Source organism: Ochotona princeps, chromosome 14 (genome assembly GCF_030435755.1).
Source record: "Ochotona princeps isolate mOchPri1 chromosome 14, mOchPri1.hap1, whole genome shotgun sequence".
Taxonomy (NCBI): domain Eukaryota; kingdom Metazoa; phylum Chordata; class Mammalia; order Lagomorpha; family Ochotonidae; genus Ochotona; species Ochotona princeps.
In genome coordinates this window covers 28560793-28586904 of record NC_080845.1, presented here as the reverse complement: position 1 = coordinate 28586904, position 26112 = coordinate 28560793, and the positions used below count along the sequence as shown (strand labels likewise).

Below are 26112 nucleotides of genomic sequence, written 5' to 3'. Positions count from 1 at the left end.
GACCGGTGATGGACAAGCCAAGTGGAAAGTGTGCCGGACGCAGAGACCCGAGGCTGCCCCCGAGTCTTTGGTAAATCACGGAGCTTCTCTGGGCTTTGACTTTGCTTAGATGTAGAGTGGGGATGACAGTGCCTGCTGCTCATGGAAGGAGAGAAGGCCCAGTGGGATGCGGGAGGGGAGCCTGCCCTGCTGTCACCTGTTGCTGGGAGCAGCTTAGGGGCAACTGTAGGTCTGGGGTTTACTATGGTTGATAGCTTGACTCTGTCCTTTATGAGCTGAGTGGGCTCAAGTAAGGCCTGGCGCCTCCGTCTCCTCATTAGTGAAATGGGCATATTATTTGTAGCTGTTTCCTACAGAGAACACGTGGCCAAGCCCAGGCTGGGCAGACAGCAAGTGCTTCGGCATGGGGCTCTGCTTAGTTTATACTGCCAGAGAACGAGAGAGAGAGAGAAGGGGTCCTCTCTTCCCCAGCCCTGCCTCCTGCTCACCACTTACCATGAGAAGCCCCTTGTAGGCGTAGACGATGCCAAGCCAGATGGTCATGTGGGTGTTTTCACAGTGCTCCAGGAGGGGGCGCACAGAGATGTCCCGCCCCGCTGGGTCCGGCTGTGCCAAGAGAAAACAGAACGCTTAGGGTTTGGCACCTGGCAACAGTGCCGACTCCTCCTCATCCGAGGCCCTGTCCTCACCATGAGCCACAGCCAGTGCCTGGGTTCACAAGGATCCTTCCCACCCCCGTCGTAACCCCAGCCTGTGCCATCCCAGTTCCAGCTCCTGAGGATCCAGCAGGAGGGCTAACCCTCAGCAGTAACTGGTAATGTTTGTGGGAAGAATGAGAATGAGGATGAGGCCCAAAGTTAGCTCACAAGCCTTCAAGGGTTAGCTCTAAGGGATGGGAGATCAGGACACGCTGGCCACCATGCATGTCAGGGCTGGGGCCTGCCCACTGCCCCCATTACAAAAGGAGGGGTGGGAGCCATGATGCAGATCACATGACCCATCTTGGGTCTGACTGGACAAGGGGGTGGTCACCTGACCCCAGGCTCCCAATCCTGAGACTGATCCAAAACCTCCCCAAGTACTGCAACCAGAGACTGGTGGAGGGGCTCCTGCCCTGGCAAATTCTCCCCCTCATGACCTTGAACGGGCACAGTGAGAGTGAATGAGCTAGATGGTAGCAAGAAGAGAAAAAGGCATCCAAGGAGTGACATGCTGTTTACTGGACAGTTTAGGTTTTTTCGGAGCCATTGCAGAATGAATTATAGATGCCCTGACCTTTTACTGCTAAATAGGTCAGCCCGCATTTACTAACAATGAGAGATGGTCTTAAACAACCACACACACTTCACAAGTTCAGGAAACTTACATTGTTACAGCATCTTATGTCACACTCTCTGCATTTTCACTGCCACCGATGGGCCAATAATGTCCTTTCAGACACACGTAGGTTTTTTCCAAGATCAGACCATGCCCTACATGTACTGACTGTCTCTCTGGCCTCCTCGAATTGCAAACAATCCCTTAGCCAGCTCTGGTCTGTCACGCTGTCAGTGTCTCGGAAGATTCCAGCTCTGTTCTGCTGTGAATGTCGTCAGTGTGGGGGCTGTCTGCATGGGTTGTCAGGATCGGATTCTGATGGCATGTGCCCAGTGGGCTCCTCCCTACCTGTCCGTGCCTCCCTGGCGCCCACCAACAGGGGCACTTAATGTTTTGTTCCACTGTTAGTGACATACATTGAGGTGATGCTGGCCAGATCTTGCTATTGGAAAGGTGTCCTGTCCCCTTTGTGATCCATGGATTGTCTGGGAGCCACTTAGAGGCTGCGAGTAACCCGGTTCCCTCTGAGCACAAACTCAGTGGCCCTGGCATCCACCGCCAAGTCTTGCATGAGTCACTTGTCATGCTGATGGCTGCAAGTGGCGATTCTCAGCCGCCTTGCTCCCCTCCAATGCCCTGCATTCCACCGAACTGCCCCTTCCTCCCACTCATTCAAGGATTTCCGTTGGACTTCTGTTCAAACCCAGGGTTTCTCCATCTGCTACCAGCGTTTCTCACTTGCACACTCCTTTCCCCCTGGTTTGGCCTGTAAGTCTCCTTTGAGCTGTCATTTAGGGCTCCTACTGCATGCTCGTGTCGTTTCTCTGAATGCTTTCTGACTTTCTGGGCACAAGATCTGCCAGGTTTTCCTGGCACTTTCTGGGCTGCAGTTCCAGAATGAGCTCCTGTCTGAGGAATCCTGGTTCCTTTTAGCACAGAATGATGGCTAGAGACTGGATGTGGGCACTCAATGTCTTCCCTGTTCCTAGAGGGATACTGTCGCTGCTTCCTGCTTGTGCATCTGTCCACCCATCCATCTGTATGTCCATCCATCTGTCCATCCATCCATCCATCCATCTGTTCGACCATCTATCCATCCATATAGCATCTTTATCCACCCATCCTTCCATCTTACTACCTTTATCCATTTCTCCTAACTTAGTGTCATCCATGTATCCATCCATCATCTTTATCCATTTTCTTATTATCATCATCATCATTTTGCTATCATCCTTACCCACATCTTCTCTGTTATCACCATCGTTAAGGTCATCTCTGTCTACCTCCTCTCTGGAGGCATAGCTGAGGTCCAGCACCACAGAGTTCTTGCTTGTCTTCCCCCATTCTATGTATCTTCTCCCGGGGTGGGAGCAGGAGCACTACAATTTGAATCCAGTTTGCTCTTCCAACGCACACACGAGGACAAGCCCTGATGTCACACATGAACTACCTTAGTAGGCTGGGAACTTGATCCCACTGGGTGGCTTAGGAGTGTGGTCTCAGGGAGATGTTGTGATGAGATCATCTGGTGTGTCCTGGGAGCTTTAGAGGACGGGAAGAACACCCACACAGCCAGAGAGGGAGGCTCGCGTACCCAACATGGCCACAGGGGCTGGGGGAGTCCTGGCCTCATGAGAGCACAGACCCTGCTCTTTCGAGTCCTTGCACTCCAGAAGCATGAGTCAGGAAGTGTCCTGACTCTGGTGTTTCCTTATAGAAGGGCAAAGCTGGCTAGATGAGCTAGTCATTTAAGAGGGGCAGGCTGGGGGGAAGGACCTCCCTCTTGCTGTTTAACCAAGGACATCACGTGGACTTGGTCCTAAGATTATTAGTGACACAGAACTCTGACAATCGAGCAGACATCACAGGGTCCCAAGCCCCTGGTGGGCATGCACACACAGTAAGGTCATTGGTGATGATGGTCTTGGCTGCTCTGCAATGAAAAGGCAATCATTCAGGCTGCAATCTTCAATCCTTGGCCTGGACAGGACTGGCTCTGCTCAGTGGCGGAACTTCACCATGGAGGGCTCCTTTATACGCCCTGTGACAGGGAAGTCCCTGCCTCCTGTTCTGGGTGAGATGTCACAGCACACGGAACCCGCTTCCTCTGAGTATCACCTCCCCAGAGTCCCTTGGTCTCTGAGCTTACATGTGCTTCCTTCAGAAGGGACAGTACCTGCCCCCCGCTTTTCTCTGCATGGCAACTCCATCCTGCAGCCTGTTCCCAGCACCGCTGCTCTGCATAGCTGCTTGCTGCCCTCGCTCCCAGCTCCCCAAGGCCGACCAATCCTCTGTAGGGAGTTTGCTCAGAACTGCTTCCAGTGCTACCCGCTCCCTCCTACTGCCACTGTTCCGGCCTCCTGACCCTTTGCCCTGTTAGTAGCCACCCCTTCCCTGCCTCCCACCTCTCTGACTCTGACCTCTTCCATCCTGAGACCCTAACTCTGGTGGCTGGTCTTTCATCACCTTCAATCTCGGTAACGTTGATGAAAGGCCTGTGGGGAGTTCAGGGAGTCAGCAGCTCCCACCCCCGTCTTGTGTGCAGGTGCGGCAATGATGATGATGATGATAGTGCTGACTTGGAAGGAAACCACCCAACTCTCCTGATCCTAAGCACCTCGCTAGTACAGCCCACCGTCTCCAGGCCACAGGCTACAGTGCAGTGGCAGGGGATGCAGCAGTTTTAGGGTGATGAAGTTCCGGTGTCTGATGAAGCTAGGGAGGGGACAGGTGGCCATGGGACTTGTGTAGAATTCCTGTAAAGGTTGTGCCTCTTGTCTGATGCTTCCTGATCCTGCCCATGGCCGGGGGTCCCTAGCACCTGCAGATGCCAAACGAACGTCACAGCCTGATAGTGCATTCACCAATATACCACTAGAGGGCACCAAAGAACCGTGCATGTGCAGAGTGCAACTGACTCAAGCTGTGCTGGGAATGCTGCAAGCAGTATCCTGTGCTGCTATGGAGAGCATCCACTCCCTCATGGGAGGACCCAGGCCATGCAAGTGCAGGGCTCTGACCCCCTACAGACGCTGTGCTGAGGTCTCTGCCAGGGCCTGGGCTTGACATCCATCCACGCGTGCATTCTGTTCATCACCTTCCCACCTACAGGCCTTCGCACTGGCTACTGCCTGGCCTTGCTGCTCACCTGGGCAATGACCGAAGCCATGGCTTTGTGGCTCAAGACAGAATTCCTGATTCTGCCGTCTGCCAGCAGCACACTGAGCTCATGCGTCTCCTACTTCTCCACTTGTCATCCTGGCCAAGCCCCCAAAGACTCCAACTAAGCCGTGCACTCATTCTCAGTACTCACCCAGGCTCTCCAGCCAGAGATGGATGTCAGGGCTCTCCGACTCCCAGACCTCAGCTCCTTCCTCCCAGATTGTTCCTGCCTCTCAAAAACATCAGGGAGACTCCACACCTATTGTGCCAGCAGCTAGGTGCTGTGCTCCACATGGCAGCAAAAAACGCTCCCCAGCTGCCAAACCAGAGCCAGGTCAAGGCTGTGTGCTTGGTGCTGCAAGGTCAAGGACAGCTGAGAAAGTGTTTATTCTCCCTGTGGCCCCTACATGGCTGTCTTCTGCTGCCCGGGGGCTGGGCTGAGTGTGTCATGTAACTGTCTCATGTAATCCACGTGTCGTGGGGAGCAGCTCTGGGACCGCCCCTGTGCGGGGGATGTTAAACGAGGTGCAGCAAGCCTAGGTGATATGCTCCAGGTGGCACAGGCACGAAAGACACAACTGAACCTTGAACCTTGCCCTTCCTAATCCCTCACACCTTTGCTCTAAGCCAAGTCCAGGCCTCTCCACCTGCCCCTTCTGGTTGCCCCGGTCACAGACATCAGTGCTAGCAGTGTGTTCCAGGGGTCCCCAGACAGTGCTCCCCTCCACCTGGGATCCCGGGGGCAGCTGCAACGGGGGTAGTCTCTGCAGTGACCCTGAGTTCCGCTGATGCAGAAGCCACCTGTGTTGCATGCTGGGATGTAGGGAAGGATAGGATGCTCTGACCGAAGGTGGACTTGAACCTGGCTGGCCCTCAGTTGGCCAAGGTCAGCCTCCTTTGAACTTGCCAGCCTGGGGATTCCCTGCCGAAGCCCCACACCACAGCCACCCCTGGGTCCTCTCTCTAGGGCTCCTTCCCCCAGGATCTGAGGTGAATCAGTGGTCCCCCAAAGTGAGTGAAGCCCCTTTTCAGCATCTCTGCCCTGGTCCTTGGACGAGTGGGCATCCTTCCCATCCAGCCTGCACCTTGGTACAGTGGAGTTGGGCTGGCTCAGCCCTGGCACTACAGAGACTGTGCCTCTACCTGCCTTCTCATGGGGCCCTGCTGATCACTCAGTGACCACCAGCCAGTTGCTCATGGTGACTCCCTGCTGTCAAGCCCAAAGCTGGCCAAGCATGAATATGGGGTTGACAGAATGAGGGTGTGAAGTTGTCCTCTCTCAGCATGCTGCAACATGTGGCATCAGGAATGGAACTCCTCTACGCTGTGAGTGCCAGGCATGCACCTGCCCTGGACTGATTTTCAATTGCATTAGATCTGCCTGCGCACCCTCAGAGTCTAGTTGGGTCCCCTTGCCTCCTTCTGGTGCTGCCAGAGGCACTCTGAGCCTGGAACCCACCTAAGCTCACAGGCTGATTGTTGGGGTGGGGGCAGTCACAGCCCACCCCAGGCTAGCCCTGGCATTCCTGACAGCCACCAACTGTGCATCTGGACTGGTGGTTCTGGCGCCTCCTGCCCCTCCCTCCGGGACCATCCCATACTCATACCCAGTCCCAGCTTCTCCTCTGAGCCGCGCTGGCATCCCCTTTGAGGAAGGCTGTGCTGAACATTCAGCAAGAACATAGCAAGACAATACGCTACAAAGCCAGGACACGCACGCCCCCACAGCAGTGTGTGTGAGAACAATACTTTCATTTCATTTCCCGTTGGCATTCAGGGAACCTGGTGCATTGGGAGCCACCAAAGCGTGACGTCGCCACGGCTGTTCCAAAACAGCTTGTTGTTGCTGCTGCTGCCACTGCCTGTGGGAGCCCCTGGGCGGCCAGAGGCCACGGGAGGCGAGCAAGCCCCTACTTGCGCAGCAGCGCGATTCCTGTCTCTGCTGTTTCTCTCTAGCCTCACTGCTGCCCGCCTTCCCTTCTGTGTCACTGACAGCTGTCAGCATAGTGCAACATAGAGATTTGATCATGAGGATCAGGCTCTGCTCAACCCATTTCACACTCGCCGTTTGGCAATGGCTGGGTAGAAATAAAGGTGCACACACATGCACACACAAGCCTTTGGAGGTCACATTGTTCTGCTCTTTGGAATCAGATACCTTTTAGTCTCCAACAGACTAGAGTATGCTTCCTCCTTGCCCTCGCCTGGCATGTAGTCCCTGCCCGGGGCTTGGCTGTTCTTGGCACACCCCTGATGATGGGATGTCCACCGCCGTCTAAAGAAGAGCAGGGCACCTGAGGTTAGACTTGAGCATGAACATGGCTGGGTTTGCCCAAGGCTGAGATCGCTTCCCTAAGAGCTATCCCCGCTACCACCCCAGGTCCTGGTTCTGCTCTGGGCTCTAGGGTGACCCATCTGTGGTCAGAGACAGCCACCATGTGCAAGCTGACATGGCTCTTCTCATACGGCTTAAGTTCTTATTCCTTCCCCATTCTAGTTGTCCTTGATCTTGGCACTGTCCCTCCGGGTCTGGGTGACAGTTCTGAGGCTCCAAGGTGCTCTGTGTGGGTTGGGATGGCTGCCCCCTCTTCTCCATGACCAGCATCTGTGGCTGTCCTCTGAGCTTGCGTTTGTTATTTGGCACTAAACCACAGCACAGAACCTCTAGTGCCTGCTGTCAGTATTGGTGCTGAGGGTAACATCTGGGCACAGTTACACACGCACAGGGCACACTCCACCCTGGCATTTCCTGGAGACCCCTCCATGTCTTCTCCCTAGGCAGGATGTGGCATCCTAGTATGCAATCCCCAAAGGAGGCTGCCACTGGAGAGGCCCTAGTGGTCTCCCAGTGAAATAATCAGAAAGACCCAGAGAAAGGAGGGGGTGGGTGATGCGGAGATGTGGCTGGAGGGTTCTGGATAGGAAGGTGGACTGAGTTTTGAGGTGGGGGGCAGGGGGATGCCACATGTCATATCTAGGTGCCAGACGATAATGTGGCTTCAGCATGGCAGCGAAGCAAGCATAATGCCACCTGTAACTGTGACTCAGCATTCTGCATGGATGCATGCTCCCTGTGCCAGGCGGGACAGCCAGTGTAAGTCCCAATTTACAGATAGGCAAACTGAGGTTCAGAGAGGTCACCGGGACTGATCAAGGGGAAGAAGAGGAGTGGCAGATGCAGGTGCTCCCCAACACCCCATCTGCTCACCCACACTTCTCAGCTCTTTTGGATTAGACAGGGGGTGAAGAGGGGTTTATGTGCCCGAGTCTGGCCTATTGTTGTAGGTGGAAGTGGCACCTGACCCTCGTGGGCTGAGGCATGAGGAAGAGTTCTTACAGGATCTGCATGCTGTCGTGTGTTGGGGTCTGAGCTGCCAAGGGCCTCATGGCCGACGGCCGTCATGGAGAACCACCTGGACTCAATGGTGGACTTCACATGAGGGAGGAGTCAACATTTGAGGAGCTGGTGTTGTGGAGCAGTGGGTACCTATCAGCATCCCCCATGAGTTCTGGTTCGAGTCCTGGCTGCTCCACTTCCAATCCAGCTCCCTGGTAATAATGCTCCTGGGAAAGCAGCAGTGGAAGGTGTAAGTCCGTGGGCTGCTGCACTCCCATGGGAGACCTGGAAGAGGCTCCTGGCTGTGGCTTGATGTCGTTCCTGGCTCTTGTGGCCATCTAGGGAGGAAACCAGTGGATGGAAGATATTCGTTTCTCTATATGTTTCAAATAAGTAAACAAGTGGTCTAAAAGATGAAGAAGCATTTGAGCTGCTGCTGAGATTCCTGGGTACCATAGCCCAGCCTTCCCTGGCTGGTGGCAGCAGGCGTTGGCACCTGCAGTTTGGCCATCATCTGTCAGGCTGAGCACTTGGCATTTGTCACCTCACTCTATCTCTGGAGCTGTGAGAAAAGCTTGGCACTCAGGAGGCTCGTTCCCAGAGTCTGGGACACACTGAGCTCCACAGCTGCTCAAAGCCCATCTCAATGGTGTTTGCACATGACCTCCACGTGTCCTCCCCTACTCCGTACCCTATTTCTCTACATGGCATACAATCCCTAATGCCAGGCGAATGCTATGCAAATGGCTGTTGTGCTCTATTTCTTCCCTCCCTCTTTTTTTTTTTTCCAGGATATTTTTCCATCTGCGGGTGGCAGGGTGTGGATTTGCAGATGTGTCCCTTGGAGCACAGAAGCCCGCTGTATTCTCGCTCCGTTCTGAAAGGAGGATGGAGGCACAGAGAGGCAAAGTCCTTGACTCAGGTCACAGGGTCTCTGAGAGTGTGGACCCGGCACCAGAGCCTGGGTGCGCCTGGGTGCGCCTGGGTGGGAGCCTCAGCCTGCCCTGGGGATTTGCACAACCAGATGGCTGTTGTGTCCCAACACCCTGCTGGGTTAAATGTTTCTTTTGAAGATGGGAGATTGTGCAGATTGCTTTCCCATTCAGATGTATGCCAGAGTACAATCCTCAGGCTATGATTTATTATAGGAACACTGATTTGCCAATTTTAAAACAACAATGCAGCTTGAAACAAAACGGGAAGAAAACATGGAAACATTTGAGATCTTTGGTCGAGCTCCTCCATAGTCTTACCCAGGCTGCTCAGGGCCCTCCTCACTTCCTCCTGCCTCCTGCTGCAGCTGACTGCCAGTCCATCCCCCAACCCTCCTGCTACAAGGGAGCTCCATGCTCGATCTCCTGTGCAAAGCCCACCACAGCTTCTGGGCCCTCAGCTGCATTTCCTCAGTTCCATCCTTAACACCTGTTACTGAGGGCATACTAGAACTAGGGTGCAGCCTTTTTATTTTTAAAAATTTATTATTTTAATTTTTTTCTAATGGGGGCAAGTATCTGGCCCAGCAGTTAAGGTGTTGGTAAGATGCTCATGTCTCCCATTGCAGTGCCTGGGCAGCACACTCTGGTCTGGCCAAGGACTCCAGCTTCTGGCAGTGTGGACCCTGGGAGGAAGCAGTGATGGCTCAGGTTGCTGGGTTCCTGCCACCCACATGGGACACTGGTGTGGCCTGGTCCAAAGGCTGCTGACATTTGGGGAGTAGGCCAACCCATGAGAGCCTCACTGCTCCCCTCTACCAATGAAACATCTTAAAATAGAAAAGTTACACATTTGTAATGAGGTCGGCAGCTAATTCAGGGTCACAGCTTAGAAGCCACTCCTCTACCCATATAGGTGTTCCCTCCCGCCCGCCTGTGATGCTCACCCATCATCACCTGGAACCTGAGAGCGGGCGGTATTGCATTGTTGTGAAACCACTCCCCTCACAAGCTCCTATAAAGGCCTGTGATAGGGAGATGCTTGCTCTCTTGGTCCTGTGCTTCCACTGGCACTCTGCCCTCTGGCCTCCCCAGTGCCTACTTGCTCTCTGGCTTCCTGTGGATAGACTTTGAGGACAAGTATCCCCTGAGCATGGCCCCTGTGTGTCTGTATTCCTCATCCTCTGTTCATTGCCTGGGCAGGACAGTAAAGATATCAATGCTAAGATGCTTTGTGTTTCTTTTGATTTTTTAAAATATATTTTATTTTGAATTTTGAATTATGTGGTACAATTTCAAATAGGCTGGGATCCCCCCTCAAACTCCCACCCCCGATAGATTTTTCCCATTTTACTACAATAGTGTAGTCCTTCATAAGGAATCATAATTCTATCAGTCTCTTATTTAAGTGTACCCTGACATTGTTGGTATAGACAATGGCAGACAATCCAGCATCCCACTGTCTACACATGTCCAACAGTTTCATTGGGAATCCATCTTTTGTCTGAAAGCAGGGATGCATGTTCCATTATTCCCCACATCTGTATATGATAGACCCCAATACTCCATCACTATACATTTCCATAATTGAGAAGCCATGAAACAAGGTCAACAACTGGTATGAGTTAGAACAGCCACAACCACAGCAACAACAATAACAACAAATTAGCTTTGTGCTTCTAATTTGTGTACTATCGGGAGTCCAGGAGAGGTGATGGCTAGCAGTAGTGAAATGTGGGCAGAGAAGCCAGGGTATTTGTTGCATGTCTCTTATGATAACTTATATTGTTGGGGAAGCTGGGATGTAAATCTTAGGTTTAATGGATGAATTTCCATTGTTCCTCTTGGGTTTTTGGTTGACTGGATTGCTTTATGGACTTGTAAATTTGCCATTTCTAGTGGTCCCTGTTATCACCAAAATTCCTAATAAACCCTAGACTTATCTGGCATGATCTCATTCACATCCCACACAATCATGAACAATTAAAATCATATTCATGAATGAAATAACTGTAACTGCAGAACTTTCTACAGCCTTTATTATAGCAAAAGTACCATCATGTTTGAAAGTATTTCAAAAAGTTTATGGAAGGCATAGGTGGTTAGGGTGCCCACATTGCTTATTCCATTGTCTGGCTTGGAACTCAGCTCTGTTTCTGATTCCAGCTTCCTGCTAAGGTGCACCTTGGGGGAGGGGAGGAGGGCAGTAGGTGATGGAGACTGGGCTTCGGCCTGGCCCAGTTCCAGGTGCTGCAGGCCTTTGGGGAGAGAACCTGAAGTTGGGTGTTAACCAGCAGATGGATTGAACCAGCAGATGGAGTGAACCAGCAGACAGGAGTGAAGCAGCAGACAGGAGTGAACAGGCAGATGGAGTGCTTTCTGTCCTTTGTGCTTTTGTTTCTGAAATAACTTACGTAAAAAAATAGGAAAAAAAATTAAAAATATATCAAAAAAAATAAATAAAAGGAAGTATGGCTCTGCTGACTCCTGAATTAACCAAAAAAAAGTCCACAGAAAATGCATGCTATTCAAAAACTATACACAGACTTAAAAAAACTTTTAACTATTAAAAAATGCAGGTATCTTTTAATTCCATTTTCCTGTGAACTTTTTGTTGTGTTCTTGTATTTCCTATGGGTAGACATACAGTTTCCAGGATTTGTTTGTTTCTTCCTTGCTTGCTTGCTTTTTTTTTTTATTTTAAAGATTGCTTATTTAAAAAAAAAGATTGCTTATTTTAAACGCAGAGTTAAACAGAGAGGCAAAGAAACAGGGAGAAATTATCCATCCATTGGTTCACTCTCTAAATGGCCACAATGGTCAGAGCTGGGCTGGTCTGAAGCCAGGAGCCAAGGGCTTTTGCTGGGTCTCCCCAAGAACTTGCGGGAATCTTCTGCTGCTTTCCCAGGTGCATTACAGAGAGCTGGATTGGAGATGGAGCAGCTGGGATGCAAATGAGCACCCATATGGGATGCTGGCCCTGCAGGCAGCGGTTTAACTTACTGTGCTACAGTGCCAGACCCTCCAGAGTTTCTTAAACTTGGGATCATAACATTTCCCCATTCCCTTTTATCCAGGGGCATCTAAAGGTTTAGTGGTTCATACCATATGCTTTGGGAGCCTGTTGGCTTTTAGGATAAAATCTGAATTCAGTTTAACATTTAAGGCCTCCTGGGATCTGGAATCAGGTCACTGTCTAGCATCAGCTCACAGATGCCTGTCTCTCTCTCCCCTGGGATTCAGTTCTTCCCATTTCCCCTTCTCCATAGAGCCTAGTATTCACCCTCTCCCAGGGGCTAGAGGCCAGGCTTCTATGAGCAGAGACCTGGAGAACAGATGAGGCCAGAAGCATGGGAAACAGTGAGTTAGTGACAAGGCTCGGAGGAGGATGGGAGATATACCTGCTGGGCTCATTGAAGCTACTGAGGCTGCAAGGACCCCTTTCAGACATGGGCACTGAGTCCACCAACAAATGAGGCAAAATGGGTGCATATTGGAGATGAAATAATAGCACCAAGATAGGCTAGGTAGAACCCGAGATATCAACATAACTAATACAGTAATTAACATGCACAGGAAATGCAAAAGCTGCCAGCAGGCAGATAAGAGAGGGTTGTGAATAAACAAGGAGCTGTGCAGCAGAGAAGTGAAATGCAGTTTTGCAGTTCTTTTTTATCACAGATCCTCAAAATATTCGACAAGAGAAACAGCGCTCAATTCCAAACAAATATACCAACAAAGTTGCAGCTAGCATTTGCCGCGGACTCTCCCTCTCCCCAGTAACCTAAACAGGCTAGTCAGTCCATCCGTTCTGTCAGTCAGTTGGCACTCCTCTCACCCCTGAGAATGTCCTGAGGAGCACATTGGCCCAGTCACTCCTGTCCCCACCCGCAGGTGGGGCTGACAGCAAGACAGGTTAAAGACATCAGCCTTGGGGTCAGATTCCTTCATGTCTCTAGTCCCCACTCCGTCACTTACAAACCATGTGATCTTGTTGCAAGGCTGCAAGCCTCATTGTTACCATCTGTGAAATGGGCATAAATGTGGAACCTGCCCCATTAGAATGAGGCTTTGTGGACTGATGTGGATAAAGCTCCCAGGTGAAGAGGTTCAGAAAGATCTGCTGTGACTCTTATCTGGCGATCCACTCTAGAAAAGCTCCCACTGCATCCTGGCACAGAAAACAGCTCAAGGCATTCATCGAGCAAGGGGACCAAGTGGGTGCCCCAATGTGTCCCTGCAACGAGGGATCACACCCCAGGGTGCTTCAGGAAGAGTACTAACTGAAGATTGGGATCCAGTGGGTGCTCTCTGACTGTTTGCACCCACCGTGCCTCAGATTCCCCTGCAGGAAGAGCAGAGTTTATGTAGGAGACTCTTGGCTTTGAAATTGTACAACACAGCACTATTGTCACAGGTAAGTACGAACCACGAAGGATAATGCGACCCTGTTAAGGGCTACCTGCTCCCCCCTCGCTGTCTGCTCTCTTCCTGGCTCTGGGGTCCTCCCAGATCCACAGACCAGAAACTACAGAGTAATCAGGCTCCTGTGTACCCTCTCCTCCATTGTCAACACATCCACACCCTGATCCTGAGCCCCAAGAGCTGGATCTTGGCCACACCTCAGTTTAGGCCAGCCTTGGCGGTGGGACGGGGGGGGGGTGTTCCTCTTACTGTGCCCTCTTCCCAGTCTAGCTCTCTCTCATTTCTCTCTTTTTCTTGTATGGAATAGGAACACTGTCCACTTTGCCCTGCATTTTGCACTGCCTGCCTCCCTGCTCTTCCTTTTCCTCTTGCCCTCCCGTCCATGGGCACCTGCCTATACACACTTTCGTGCCTCAAAACATACAGGGGTGAATGCAGACTCCATCGACCTGAGCATGCAGGAGCAGTGTCCAGCAGAGCCACAGTGTTATCACTGACAGAAGAAGCAACAGTCATCCTATATTCTCTGATCACCAGAGACTCTAAAGAGCTTGTCAGGGTCCAGTGTAATAACTCAACTGGATAATTCTCCACCTTCAAGCATGTAATCCCACATGGGTGCCAGTTCATGTCCAAGTTGCTCCACTTTCCATTCAGCTCCCTGTTTATGACCTGGGAAAGCAGTGGAGGATGGTCCAAGTCCTGGGACCCTGGACCCAGGTAGGAAAGCCAGAAGAAGCTCCTGGCTATGGATCAGCTCAGCTCTGGCTGTTGCAGCCACTTGGAGAGTGAATCAGCAGATGGAAGATCTTTCTGTCTCTCTTTCTGTCAATCTGCCTTTCCAATGAAAATAAGTGAATCTTGAAAAAAAAGCATACACAGGGCTTGTCAGGTTGCTCACTGCGAAGGTTCCTTGCTGATCCCCATCTCCACCTCTGGGAGAAAAGTCCAAGCGCCTCCTGTGCTGCACCTCCCTCCCACCCTGAAGCTGCCAGATCCACCTGGTTCTTGAACTCACACCAGGGCATGCCCAATGCTTTCCTGTTCCAGGTGGAACACCTTCTTGTAACCATAGGACCCATTCCTTGATATTTTTCTCATCATGGCAAAGGTGGCCAAAACTCCACACTGTCCAGGAAGCATTCTAAGATATTTTTAGTGTGATGACGTATTTCATGCAAGGCAGAGGGCACAGAGAAATGGAGTTGGTTTCCTGATGACACTGCCTGAAATCCACTTTACTTCTGGGACCTTTTTCAGGATGGCAACATTTGACCTCCCTGGTTTGCACCAGTTTGAGTTACAACCAAAACCGGCTGCAGGTTTGGTAGGATGAGGGCAGATGTTAGCTTTCTAAAGCTGGGAGGAAGCAACACAAGAACACAGAGCTTTATGCCTGTGCTCTGGACATGCGCTGCTTCACGACAGCATGACCCCTGCCTCCTCCCCTCTTGGCTTTGGCTGTTAGCTTATCTGGAGAGAGTTTTTAAGAAAAATTCAGATAAAATTTGTGTGACAGTGAATCTACCACTTTTAGCACAAAATTTGGTGTTTTTAATATTCACGATGTTGTGGGATTATTGCTACTCTGTTGATTTTGATTCCCCTAAGAGAAACTCAACAGCAGTCCTAGCATACCATTGCCCTAGCCCTGAGTTACTTCTGCTCGGTGGCTTTGCCTCCTCAGGACCTTTCCCATCCATACACTCATCCACATGTGGCCTTTTGTGGCTGGGGTCTTGTAACGCTTTTGAGGCTCACCCACGGCCAAGCAGGTGCTACACGTCTTTTGGTGGCTGAGTGACACTCCCCTGCACCCATGCACTGTGGTTTGGTTTTCTGTACAGCTGCTGGTGGATGCTTAACATCCTTCCACTTCCTGGTCCTGTGACCAATGCTGCTAAGAACATGTGCATGCAAAGCATTTCTCTTAGGTGCCCACCTGAGGGGGACATATGACAATGCTAACTCTTTGAGGAAAGCTGAGCTAACTCATCCAGCTCCTGTCTTCTGTGTCCAAAGCCCACCTGTCCTCTCAAGGCTTGGGGGAGAAAGTCCCCCTCTTTTCTGGTTAGGGAACAATTATCCAGGAAGGATGAACAGCTGCCTCCTCTGTGCCCTGTGCCTTCTGGGACTGCATGATTCCGGCACTTTCCATAGACATTGATATTTTCGTTCAGTTGCTCTGATCCCCTGGCCTGGGAGAGTCTGGAGTCTAAGCCACAGCTTTAGTTCTAGCCTCTGGCACGTAGTAGATGCTCAGCAAGTGCGGCTCTGGTGATGAGCACATGATGCATGTCTCTTGAGAGGTCTGGAGAAACATGCTTGCTGACGGAGAACAGCTGGACAGGAGGCCTCCTGAGTTTTCTAGCTGGTGCGAGAGACTGGGCAGCAGGTGTGGCTGTGTCAGGGGAGGGGTGAGTGGAAGTGCACCTGCAGGCACCCAGGCTCGGAGGCCACTGTGGAACAAACCACATGAGACCCACTGAATGGACTCATTGGGAGGGGGAAAGAGAGGAGCACCATTGTACAAAAAGACAGCGAGGGGCTGGGTGCTGGAGGAGTAGGGGGTAGGGGTGGGGTACACAGGAAGAGGCTTCACGCTGCAGGGGCTGGGGCGGGCTGCTGCTTACAAAGTCCCTTCCCACCTGTGCTTGCGTTCCCACAGCATGGAGCGGGAAGATGCCGTCCTTGGAGAGCCTCAGGCCTGGTCCTTGTCTCTGAGATTCACAGCCCCTGCCTGGTGCCCCCATACAAAATGGGAACGAGGTCTGTGTGCCAGGGAGGGGACAGGAAGCAAGGAGCAGACATGTGGGAAGGCGCCCATCACAGCCCAGGGCTGAGTCTAGCTGGAAGGAGGTTCTGTCTCTCTCCTTGCAGAGCCAGGAAATCCTGGGGCAGAAGTCAGTAAGCCCCTAGGGGCCAGCCTGGGTGCCCTGAACAGGGAATGTTTTCCTTCTGAGTGCTCAGAGAGGTTAAGTGGCTTCCCTAAGGTCACACAACTGGGAGACAGCTGAATCTGGACCTCCTCCCCAACCCCATATCACAGTGTTTACAATGGCTTCAGTCACAGGCCCCAGTGCAGGGGTTCGCAACCAAATGCACCCCACCATTTGCCTGGCACGTGAATGCCTCTCCCGCAGCCTGCCATGTCGGTTAAATAATCGGTCTGAGCATGCATACTGCTGTAGGCTGGCTTCCTGCCTGCTGTAAGACACAGATAAGACAGACAGAGGCTAGCGGACACAGGCAAATCCTCCACGACCAGCGGCAGAAATCACTGCAAGCCCGTGTCCCTTCCTCGCCTTAATTCCTCCAGCTGGCTGTGTGTGACTCACGGAAGAAAAAGACTTCTGGGGTAAAATGCAAAATGCCACACTTAACTGCTGGCATCTTACTCGGGCAGTCCTGGCGGCAGTGGCTCTGGCTAGCTGCTCTGTGGCTCCGGGGTCTGGGAGTTAGACAGGATTCCTCTGAGCCCCCTGTGCCAGGACCATGCTGGGGCCGGTGAAAAGGAGACACGTGCAAGGCAAAGGCAACCAGAGGCCTTGGCTATGGTGGGAGCTGAGAAGGGCCGAGGGCCAGATGATCTGTGTGGTCTCAGGCCATGGCTGCCCTGCTCTGCTCACTCCACCATGCTGTGTGGAGGTGCCCCTTCCAACCTCCCCTGAGACCTGGCTATGGGGAGGGATGCAGCAACCATGATTCTCAGAAGTGATGTCACTATGTTCTCTCCCTAGGGCTGCCTGAGTGGGTGACTACCAGGTGAGGGCGGGACTTTCTGGATAGAAAGTGGGTCACGGAGCCTGGAGGCTGTTTCTCTGAATCCAGGTTGCAGGGCAGAATCCTTCTCGGCTACTCCCAGTTTCCAGTGGTCCCAGGCATTCATCACTCTAAGAAGTGGAGATCTTCCATCTGCTGGTTCATTCCCAAATGCCTGCAACAGCAAAGGCTGAGCCAAACCGAAGCTAAAAACCTGGAGCTCTATCGCTGGAGTCTTGGACATGGATGGCAGGAACTTGAGGACTTGGGCCATTCTCTGCTGCCTTCCCAGGTACATTAGCAGGGAGCTGGACAGGAAGGGAAGTGGCTGAGACTCATACTGATGCTCCGATATGGGATGTCACTGTCATAGTGGCAGCTTACCCTGCTGTGAGGGCAGCGTTGGCCCTCGGTCTGATTCTTATCAGGACACTTGCCATTGAATTCAGAACTCACCAAGTTCTCTAGAAGGTTCTCACCTTAAGCTCCTTCATTATATCTGCAAACAATTCTGCTTTTGAAATAAGTTCATTCACTTACAGGTTCCAGGGCCTTTTTGGGGACCACCTTCAACCCACTGTGCATCCCCCCTTCACACAGCATGTGGCTGAACTGAGCTTGGGAGTGAAGCCTAATTGCAGAGTCCACTGAGAGCTGCTCGCCTGGCAGCTAGGGACCTTGCGCTGGTTTGAGCCACTCTGGTCTCAGGTGCTACTCAGCAGATAGGGGTGGGCAAGCATAGTAGCTGTCCCTTGAGGATTCAAGGAGCGGAAGAAGCAAGGCACTTAGGATGCTGCTTAGCACACAGTACACCCTCAATAAAACTTTCTGGGATAGATCTACTTGCCATTGCAATTACCAAGCCAATGCAGTGTGGCTGACATCCTGCATGGAGGCTGGCCGATCTGCTGCAAAGGCAGGGACTGGGTTGGAAGCGATGCGCTCGTATCTACATTTGCTGGGCCCAAGTGACTCGCTCCCAGGAAGCAGCCATCAGACCATTGCAGATGTGAAACAGACGTCACCATTTATAAGAGAACACTACATATAACTGCATCCTAATAATTCTGAAAGCCTCAACCATGGAAAGCATAGTGCAATAGAATGCCAAGTTAATGCTTAAAAAGCAGGAACTGTGAATGAACTCAGAGTCCAATTCTAGGCAAAGAGTTAATGCATCCAGGTGCTGGCTGGGTTCCGGTCGCCAGCTGTGACAAAACAAAGTCATTGTCAGGCTGGTCAGGCCTCCTGCCCCATTTCAACTTCCTTATATCTCACATTGGGGGTGCCAAGGTACTTTGTGAAGGACGTCACATGGTGGAAATGACGGGCCCTATCTATTATTATGGTCGATGCCGGCTGTCTCTGGAGTGCTTGCATCCATGTCGGGCCCTGGCATGGACAAGGGCAGAGATGTGAGGCTGTGGCCCCCTGAGCTTGGGGTAGAGGTGTCCAGAGCCTGTCCTGACCTCCTGTATCCTGTGCTGCTGAGCCTTTCTGGATCGGCGGGATAGGGAGTGGTGGGAGGGAGGGAGGAATGCTACCTGCTCTGTCAAAACCGCTCAGCTTCTTAAGTAGACACTGGTAGACTTTCTGGGGAGAAATGCCAAACTAAGCAATGGCAGAACACAATGAGCATACAGCCGTGTGCCGCACAGTTACTTTTTGGGGTCTCTGTGTGTGCTGGAGGGCCTGCAGGTGGTGGTGCCTTGCCCTGCGCTGCTCTGTGACTGGTGTGGTTGCTGGCTTCTTGCCATCGTGGTGTGCTGCTTATTTATTTATAGTTTAAACCACCTGGATTTCTAGCCTGGAGCTTGTTCCCCCTCTGCCTCTCCACCCCTGGGAACAAAGCTATAGAACCAGACTGATAAAACTGGAGAAACAGACCGTATATTATTTTCCTCTTTCCCCTCCTCCCCATTCTCTCCTGCTGGGGAGACAGCTGGTCAAGTGAGGCCTGGAGGATGTTCAGCAAAGCGTGGGGCTAGAGGGGAGCATCCCACATGGTTCTGTGAGGCCTGTACCCTCGGATCCTCCCAGTTGGTTTCTTCCTGTGCCTGTGTCCCACTCCCCATCATCATCATGGTCTGGGATAGCGGGGAGGGGTCAGGCTGGGGACATTTGGACTGCAAGTTCCCCCACCTCAGCCCTTTTCTTGTCTTGGGGCCTTCAATTAATCTTTTTCTGGCCTCAAAACGCAGACTTGAGCACTTCCCAGGGATTAGGGAGGACTGATCCACAAAGCCACCTGGAGCTCAGGCCCCTTCTCAAGAACTGAGCTCAGAGTTGCAGAGATCTGAGCAGAGACGAGGGTCTCCGCTAAGATGACTTCCGCATGAGGTTGCCGAGACTGGGAACCTCAAGCCTGGTCTCTTTCAGAAATCATTTGAAAATCTTCCTCATCAGCTTTTACTACTGTTCCTTACTTTTTCTTTTGGGTATCAACATAGTTACCTTCTCATCTGGCCAGAAGCTGTCCATGTGCTATGAGTCATGCCTGAGAAGCTTGTCCAATCATTCACTCTTATATGAATTCACATTCAACAAACAAGCCATGGCTCCAAGCCTGATGTACCCAGGGCAAGGTCAGGGGTTAGAACTCTCTGCAAGGAAGACAAGTGAGGTTGGTGCATGGAACTTACATTCCAGTGGAGCAGGACAGAGACCAGTGAGGGGTGAGTGATGTGACAGACACCTAGACAGACAGCATGCTGGGGCCATTTCAGGTTGGGTGATCCAAGAGGTAGCTACTAAGGTGACACTTGAATGACCAGAGAGGGTCAGACAGGAGAAGACCTTGAGGATGGGCACTGAGGCAGAGGAGGCAGCAGTGCAAGGCCTCGAGTTGGAAACACAGTTGGTATGTTAGAAGCAGGCAGTGGCTGAGGTGAGGTGGGTACAACAGCGCAACATTAGATGGCTTCAGATGGACATACATTCTGGATTGTGCAGACCTTGCAGCAAGGCATGACAGTTGGATTTCATTCTGGATTGGGGGGATTTTAAATGAGATATGCTTCATGTTTTAAGAAGACTTCTTTTCAAGTAGCAGATACAAATCCTGCCTTATCAGCAATTGCACTAAATGGATTGAACTCATCAATTAAAATATAGGAGATGGGCAGAATGGATTAACAGCATTACCTAACTACATTTGTTGGATATAAGAGACTCACTTTCGATTCAATAAGACAAACAGGCTGAAAATCTGCTCAAGAAGTTTCTGGTCATTCAGGAAGATGAAATAAAAGGCATCTAAATTGAAAAGTAAAATGATCTATCTGTAAATGATTTACTCTTCAAGGTAGAAAAAGCTAAAGAGCCCATCAAAAACTACTATTGCTGATAAATCTGTCCAGTAAGGTTGCAACTAATACAAAATCTCATATAAGATTAATACACACATCTTTATTTCTACATGCTAGTAAAGAACAAGGAGAATTAACAAAGTAATTAGAACAGTATCTAAAAGAATCCTTTGGAATAAATTTAATCAAGGAGGTATAAGACTTCAACAAAAACACTTTGAAAAAATACAGTAGAAGGCATAAATGAAAGACAGATATCCCATGTTCATGGATGCAAGACTTAATATTGTTAAGATGGCAATACTCTCCAAAATGACCTATCTGTTCAGTACAACCCCTATGAAAATCCTCAATAGCCTCGAGAGCCCAAACAACCATGCATTGATGGTCAATTGATTTTCAAATAAAGGTTACAAGACTATTCGGTGAGGGAAAGAATACTCTTCAATTATGACATTTGGATAACTTGCTATCTATGTGTGAACAAACTAACTTGGACCATCACGTCATGCCATGAACACTAATGAGCTAAAAAATGCATCAAATGCCAAAATACGAGAACTAATATTATAAGACTTTCTGAAGAACACATAAGTCTCTATTTTTGGGATCTTAGCTCTGGCAGTGATTTCTAAAGCACGCACATGCACACACACACACCCCTAAAGAAAAAAAAGAATCAGATCTTATTGAAGTTAAATATTTTTATGTGCCACAGGAAACAGACATGAAAAGACAACTTACAGAGTGGGAGAAAATACTTGCAAATCATACTTGAGAAAATCTTCAGAACATTCAAACACAAATAACTCTTACAACTCAAGACTAAAAACACAATTAAATATGGGCCAGACTCTAAACAGACATTTCTCCAAAGGAGATACACAAAAGGCCAGGAAATGAAAAGAAACTCAACACTGCTGTTCATGAATTGTTTGGTAGTCACTCCCATCAAATCCACAGACAGCACTAGACAGGCTATAATCAAAAAAGCCCTGGCAGCAATGTGCAGAAATTGAAATTCTCAGATATTGCTACTGGGACTGTAAAACGGGACTACTACTGTGAAAACTGGCAGTTCCTAAAAACGTGAAATACGGAGTTACTCTACAACCCAGCAGTTCCTCTCCTTGGTACCTGTACAAAAGAAATAAATAACCTGTTCACACAAAACAGTACATGGGTGCTCTTCCTGGTATTACTCATAATAGCAAAAACATGGAAACCAATCAAATACCCAACAAATGACAAAAGGACAAAATGTGGTATGTTTATGCAAAGGAATATTATTCTGTCACAAAAAGGCACAAAGTACTTTTCCATGGAGTGATCTTAAAAACAGTAGACAGGTGTGGGTATTTTGGTGCCATGCTTAAGCTACTGCTTGGGAAACTTGTATCCCATATCAGAGAACATGGGTGTGAGTCCTGGCTCCACTTTCCCATCCAGCTTCCCACTTACGTCTATCCTGGGAATAGCAGGTGATGGCTCAAGAACTGGGGTTCCTGACACATGGAAAACGAAGCCCCAGGAGCTTGGCTCAGCCTGGCCTAGCCGCCACTGTTGCAGGCATTGAGGGAACAAATTTGTGGGAGGGAGATCTCCCTCTCTCTTTCTCCCCTCTTCAAATGAATAAAAAATCAAGCCCCCCCCATACATATTAAGTTGGAGACTCTAGACACAGAAGAACACTTGCTGTACAATTCAGTTGGTGTGCAATGTCTAGAATAGGCAAGTCCATAGGGACAGGAAGAACATAAATGGTTGCAAAGGTAGAAGGGAAGAGAGAATGAAGGGTAACTGGTATAAGGAAAAGAGTTTCCGGGATGATGAAAATTTTTTGAATCAGTACTAGTGATTCTATGATCTTCTGTACTAGAAACCACTGAAAAGCACGTTTCAAACATATATATACATAATATATTCATAACTCAAACCATATATATGTATATATTCATAAGGGAGGGAGGAGAGAGAGAACATGAGAACTGGAAAGTAGGGGAGCATTCTCATCTGCTTGTTAACTCCCCAAATGTTTGCAACAGCCAGGACTGGGCTAGGTCCAAATCAGAAACTCAGTCTAGGCCTCCATGGGGGGCAGGGACCCAAGTACTTGAGCTTTAGTTTGCTGCCTCCCAGGGTGCACATTAGCAGGAAGCTGAAGTCAGGAGCTAGAGGTGGGGATCAAACACTGATGTGAGACATGGACATCTTAACTGCTGGCTAAACACTCACATCCAAACCAAATCACTGCATTTTATGGTTATGTCAATTATGTGGGGTGGTCTCTCTCTCTCTCTCTCTCTCTCACACACACACACACACGCACACACGCACACACACACACACACACACTCCTCTTTCTGCCAGGTGGAGAATGGTTTAGAAGAAGCAACATACTGGGAGTTGTGGTGACAACAGCCTCGATGAACTCTGTGCTCCAGACAATAAAGGAGCTCACTCATCACACTGCTTGCTCTTTGGACACCAACTGCATCCTCACCTCACTGAGCCCTGCTCTGGGATGCCAGAAGCTGAGTGATGGTGGTGGCTTGGATCCCAGGTGGAGCAATGACAGACAGCAGTGACGACTTAGATGTGACTTGGCAGCAGAGTTAGGCTTCTTAGAGAACATCCCATAGATCTCCCAAGAAGATTGCCCCAAGGCTGAATTCATTCAGTTATTCCACTACCAACTCTACAGGATGAACATTTCTAATGTGAAAATCACAAATCTGAGCTCAAACTGGAAACTTTGAAACTGCTGACATGACATCACAGTGGAAAATTCCATATTATGAAAATTGTCTGCCCTAAATGATGAAAAATATTGTATAAAACTACCTGCAGGCTATACATAAAAAGTATATATAAAACACAGTGTTCATGCTGAGTTTTGGGCCCCATGCCAAAGACTACTAGTAACATATATATAAATATTCCAAAATTAAGTAAAAAAGAATCCCAAATCTAGTCCCAAGCATCTCAGAGAAGGGAAACTCAACCTGTCTTCATTAGCTATCTGGGGCGGGTTATGTGCCAGGGACTTTTTACAGGTGCCGAGGACAGCCGACCTTTTTTCCCACGTGCTCTCATGGAACTCCTGTCCCAGTGTGCTGGGAATTATCTGTGACAACAAACAAAAGCTGAGTGGGATACACGAGTACTACCTGGGTCCTTTGGCTGGAGAGTACCTGGTTCCCTTCCTGCTCCAAGCACACAGGATGGTTCTTCCCTGCTCTCCCTTGAATTCTGGCACGGACACAGCACACATTCTTGCCAACCAAATGGGAGTGGAAGTGATGTGCAACACTTTGAGGTGGAAACTCTGAAAGCCAGCACTTGCTTGGCCCCATGTTCTTCCCTTCACCATCCAACTGTCCTGAAAGGTGCCCCAGGGCAAGAACACATGATGGGCAGCTCCAGTCCAGCCCTGAGGGTCAAGGGCAGCCATGAGTGCACACCTGTATTGCTTTAACCCTCTGAGGTTGCTTGGTCCTGGAGCAAAACCGAGCATTCTTTGATGCATACATTAATCCAAGTTCAATCCTGGACAACATATTAGAAAAGGGAGCCCAGGGTTTAGGTGCAGAAACTCACACTTTGAACACTGAGTCCTGTGACCTGTGTCACCAAGAACATGCTGGTGACAGATCTATAGTAGCAAGTGGGAACTGGTGCTCTGAGGGCTGGCTCGGTTCCTGCCCTTTAGAGCTGCATGGTCGATGTCAGGAGCCGTGCACTATAGCCACACTGAAGCCATTTTGAATATAGACCTATGGGACAGTGGAAACCCCCGGTTGGCTAGATGCTTGGGAAAGAAGTTATGAAACTAATCACACGCTTAGCTTCAATTGTTCCTAGCAACTGTTTCAGAATGTGATTGATGCTGTACTTACCAACATCTTGTTACTGATTACCTACGCTATTGTCGATATGTTGGTTACTATTGTTGATATGGTGGCTGCTCAAGAACAATCGGTCTTGAGACCATGGCTTGCGTCCCAGTTTCTCTTTCCCTGAGCCTTAGTTACTGAAGAATATAAAAACCCTCAGTTGAAATCAATAAACTGACAGCTTGATCAGACCTACTGTCTTGCTGTCCATTCTTTGTGTCTCTTGTCCCTTCATTCTCTCCTAGGTGGCTGCGACCCCGTTGACTGTCCTGCTGGACAGGACAAATTGGCGCCCAACGTGGATGTGTGCAGACCACCGACAGAAAGAACGCCGTGCCATCATTCATGGAGAAGCCTCTCGTGGTGTCGAAAGGAACACCGGTTGAGCAGTTTCACGGTTGACCCGCCGGAAGTCGAGCTCGTGGGAAATATTCACGGCGCAAATCTTACGGAGCCAAGGTAAGATGGGACAAGCATTATCATAACATGACCTATTCTTGCAAGGTCTTATAGATTCATTCAAGACACGAGGAATTAGGGTGAAAAAGAAAGACCTCAAAACCTTTTTGGATTTTGTTGGTCCGATTTGTTCCTGGCATCCCCAGGATGGTTCTATTGATGAGAAAACTTGGTGTAGAGTAGGTGATTGTTTTAAAGATTATTATGAGGTTTTTGGATCTGAGAAAATTCCTGTTACGGCTTTTAATTATTGGATTTTGATTTATGATATTTTAAAGATTAAGTCTCAGCATCCAGATTTACAGGATCTGGCTTTTGAGGGAGAACAATCTCTTAAAAAGAGTCACTCTCGGCTGTCCACACCTATCCCCTCACCTTCCCCAGGTTCTCGACCATCTTCTGTCATTATAGATATGGAGGCAGAGTCCAGTGCCAAGCCCCTTGAGCAATCTGCCACAGAAACTATATGCTCTCAGATTAATAGTCATTCATGACGCCTCTCACCCACCTCCACCTTATGCTTCAGAAGCAGCAGCTCCTTCAGCCCCTGCCTCATTACTACAAGAGGAGCCTATAATAGAACCCCATAAGAGTGAAGCTTCAGATCTCCCCAAGAAGAGTGTAATATGCTGCCCTGTTATTCAGACCCCTGCACGAGGTGGTGGACACCACGCCACGAACATCAACCACTGCAGTTTAAAGATCTAAAAAATATTAAACAAGCAGTGAAAAATTATGGCACTCAGACACCTTTTACCTTTGCCCTTATTGAGTCCTTTTCAGGCATGCATCTCCCACTTCTTTACCCAACCCCTTAGCTGAGAGAGGCAGGGTAAGATAAGCCATTTAAGGTTTATTAAAAAAAAAAAAAAAAGAAAGAAAAGAAAAATATGTTCTGTAACTTGACGTAACAAAAGTAATCTGATAAAGAGTGTTCCAAATCCACTGTTAAATTAAAGCATGAGATGAACCTATGTGTGCTTGTTTTATAAAATCTCTCCAGGTTAAAGTATTTTGAAGAAGAGTCTGGAAGTTGCAGCAGGTTTGAAAGTTATATGTCTCTGTTTCGACATGTTTGGTGTTTGTGCTTATGTTTGTTTTGTCAATATTGTTGGTGTTCTATTATTTTTGTCCGGACAAAACTAAATTTTGTTTTAATATTCTTTCTCCAGTTGTGTCTTTGTCTTGAATTGTTAAGTTGTTGTTCTTGTTCTGAATTGGGTGCGTGTGTGACTGACAGACGAGATGGGACGGACCATGACTAACCCTTTTTCTCTCTCCTGGTAAATAATTTTAGAGAGGTCTAACAAATTTAACAGGACCTGGCCAGACCGGACTCCCCACCTCCACTGAAAAAAAAAAAAATCGTGTGTAATTTTCTTGCTGTTTGGTCTTCAGCTTATAGTGTTGTCCTGGCATTGATTAAGCCTAACATACGGTATTCAACATCTTCAGTTAAATGCTAAAGGTACTTTTGTTTAACTCATTTAGACCTCTAAATTCTTCAGAGTTTT

At 49.4% G+C, this 26112-nt stretch overlaps 1 protein-coding gene across 1 annotated transcript in view; it reads right to left on the bottom strand.

Moving 5' to 3' along the window:
• The window catches only part of GABBR2 (gamma-aminobutyric acid type B receptor subunit 2), a 336630-nt gene that overhangs the window by 17403 nt on the left and 293115 nt on the right, over positions 1-26112 (bottom strand). Inside the window, exon 14 of the mRNA XM_058673018.1 lies at positions 496-606. Within this exon, the coding sequence (XP_058529001.1) occupies positions 496-606 (111 nt within the window). The remainder of the gene's footprint in view (positions 1-495; positions 607-26112) is intronic.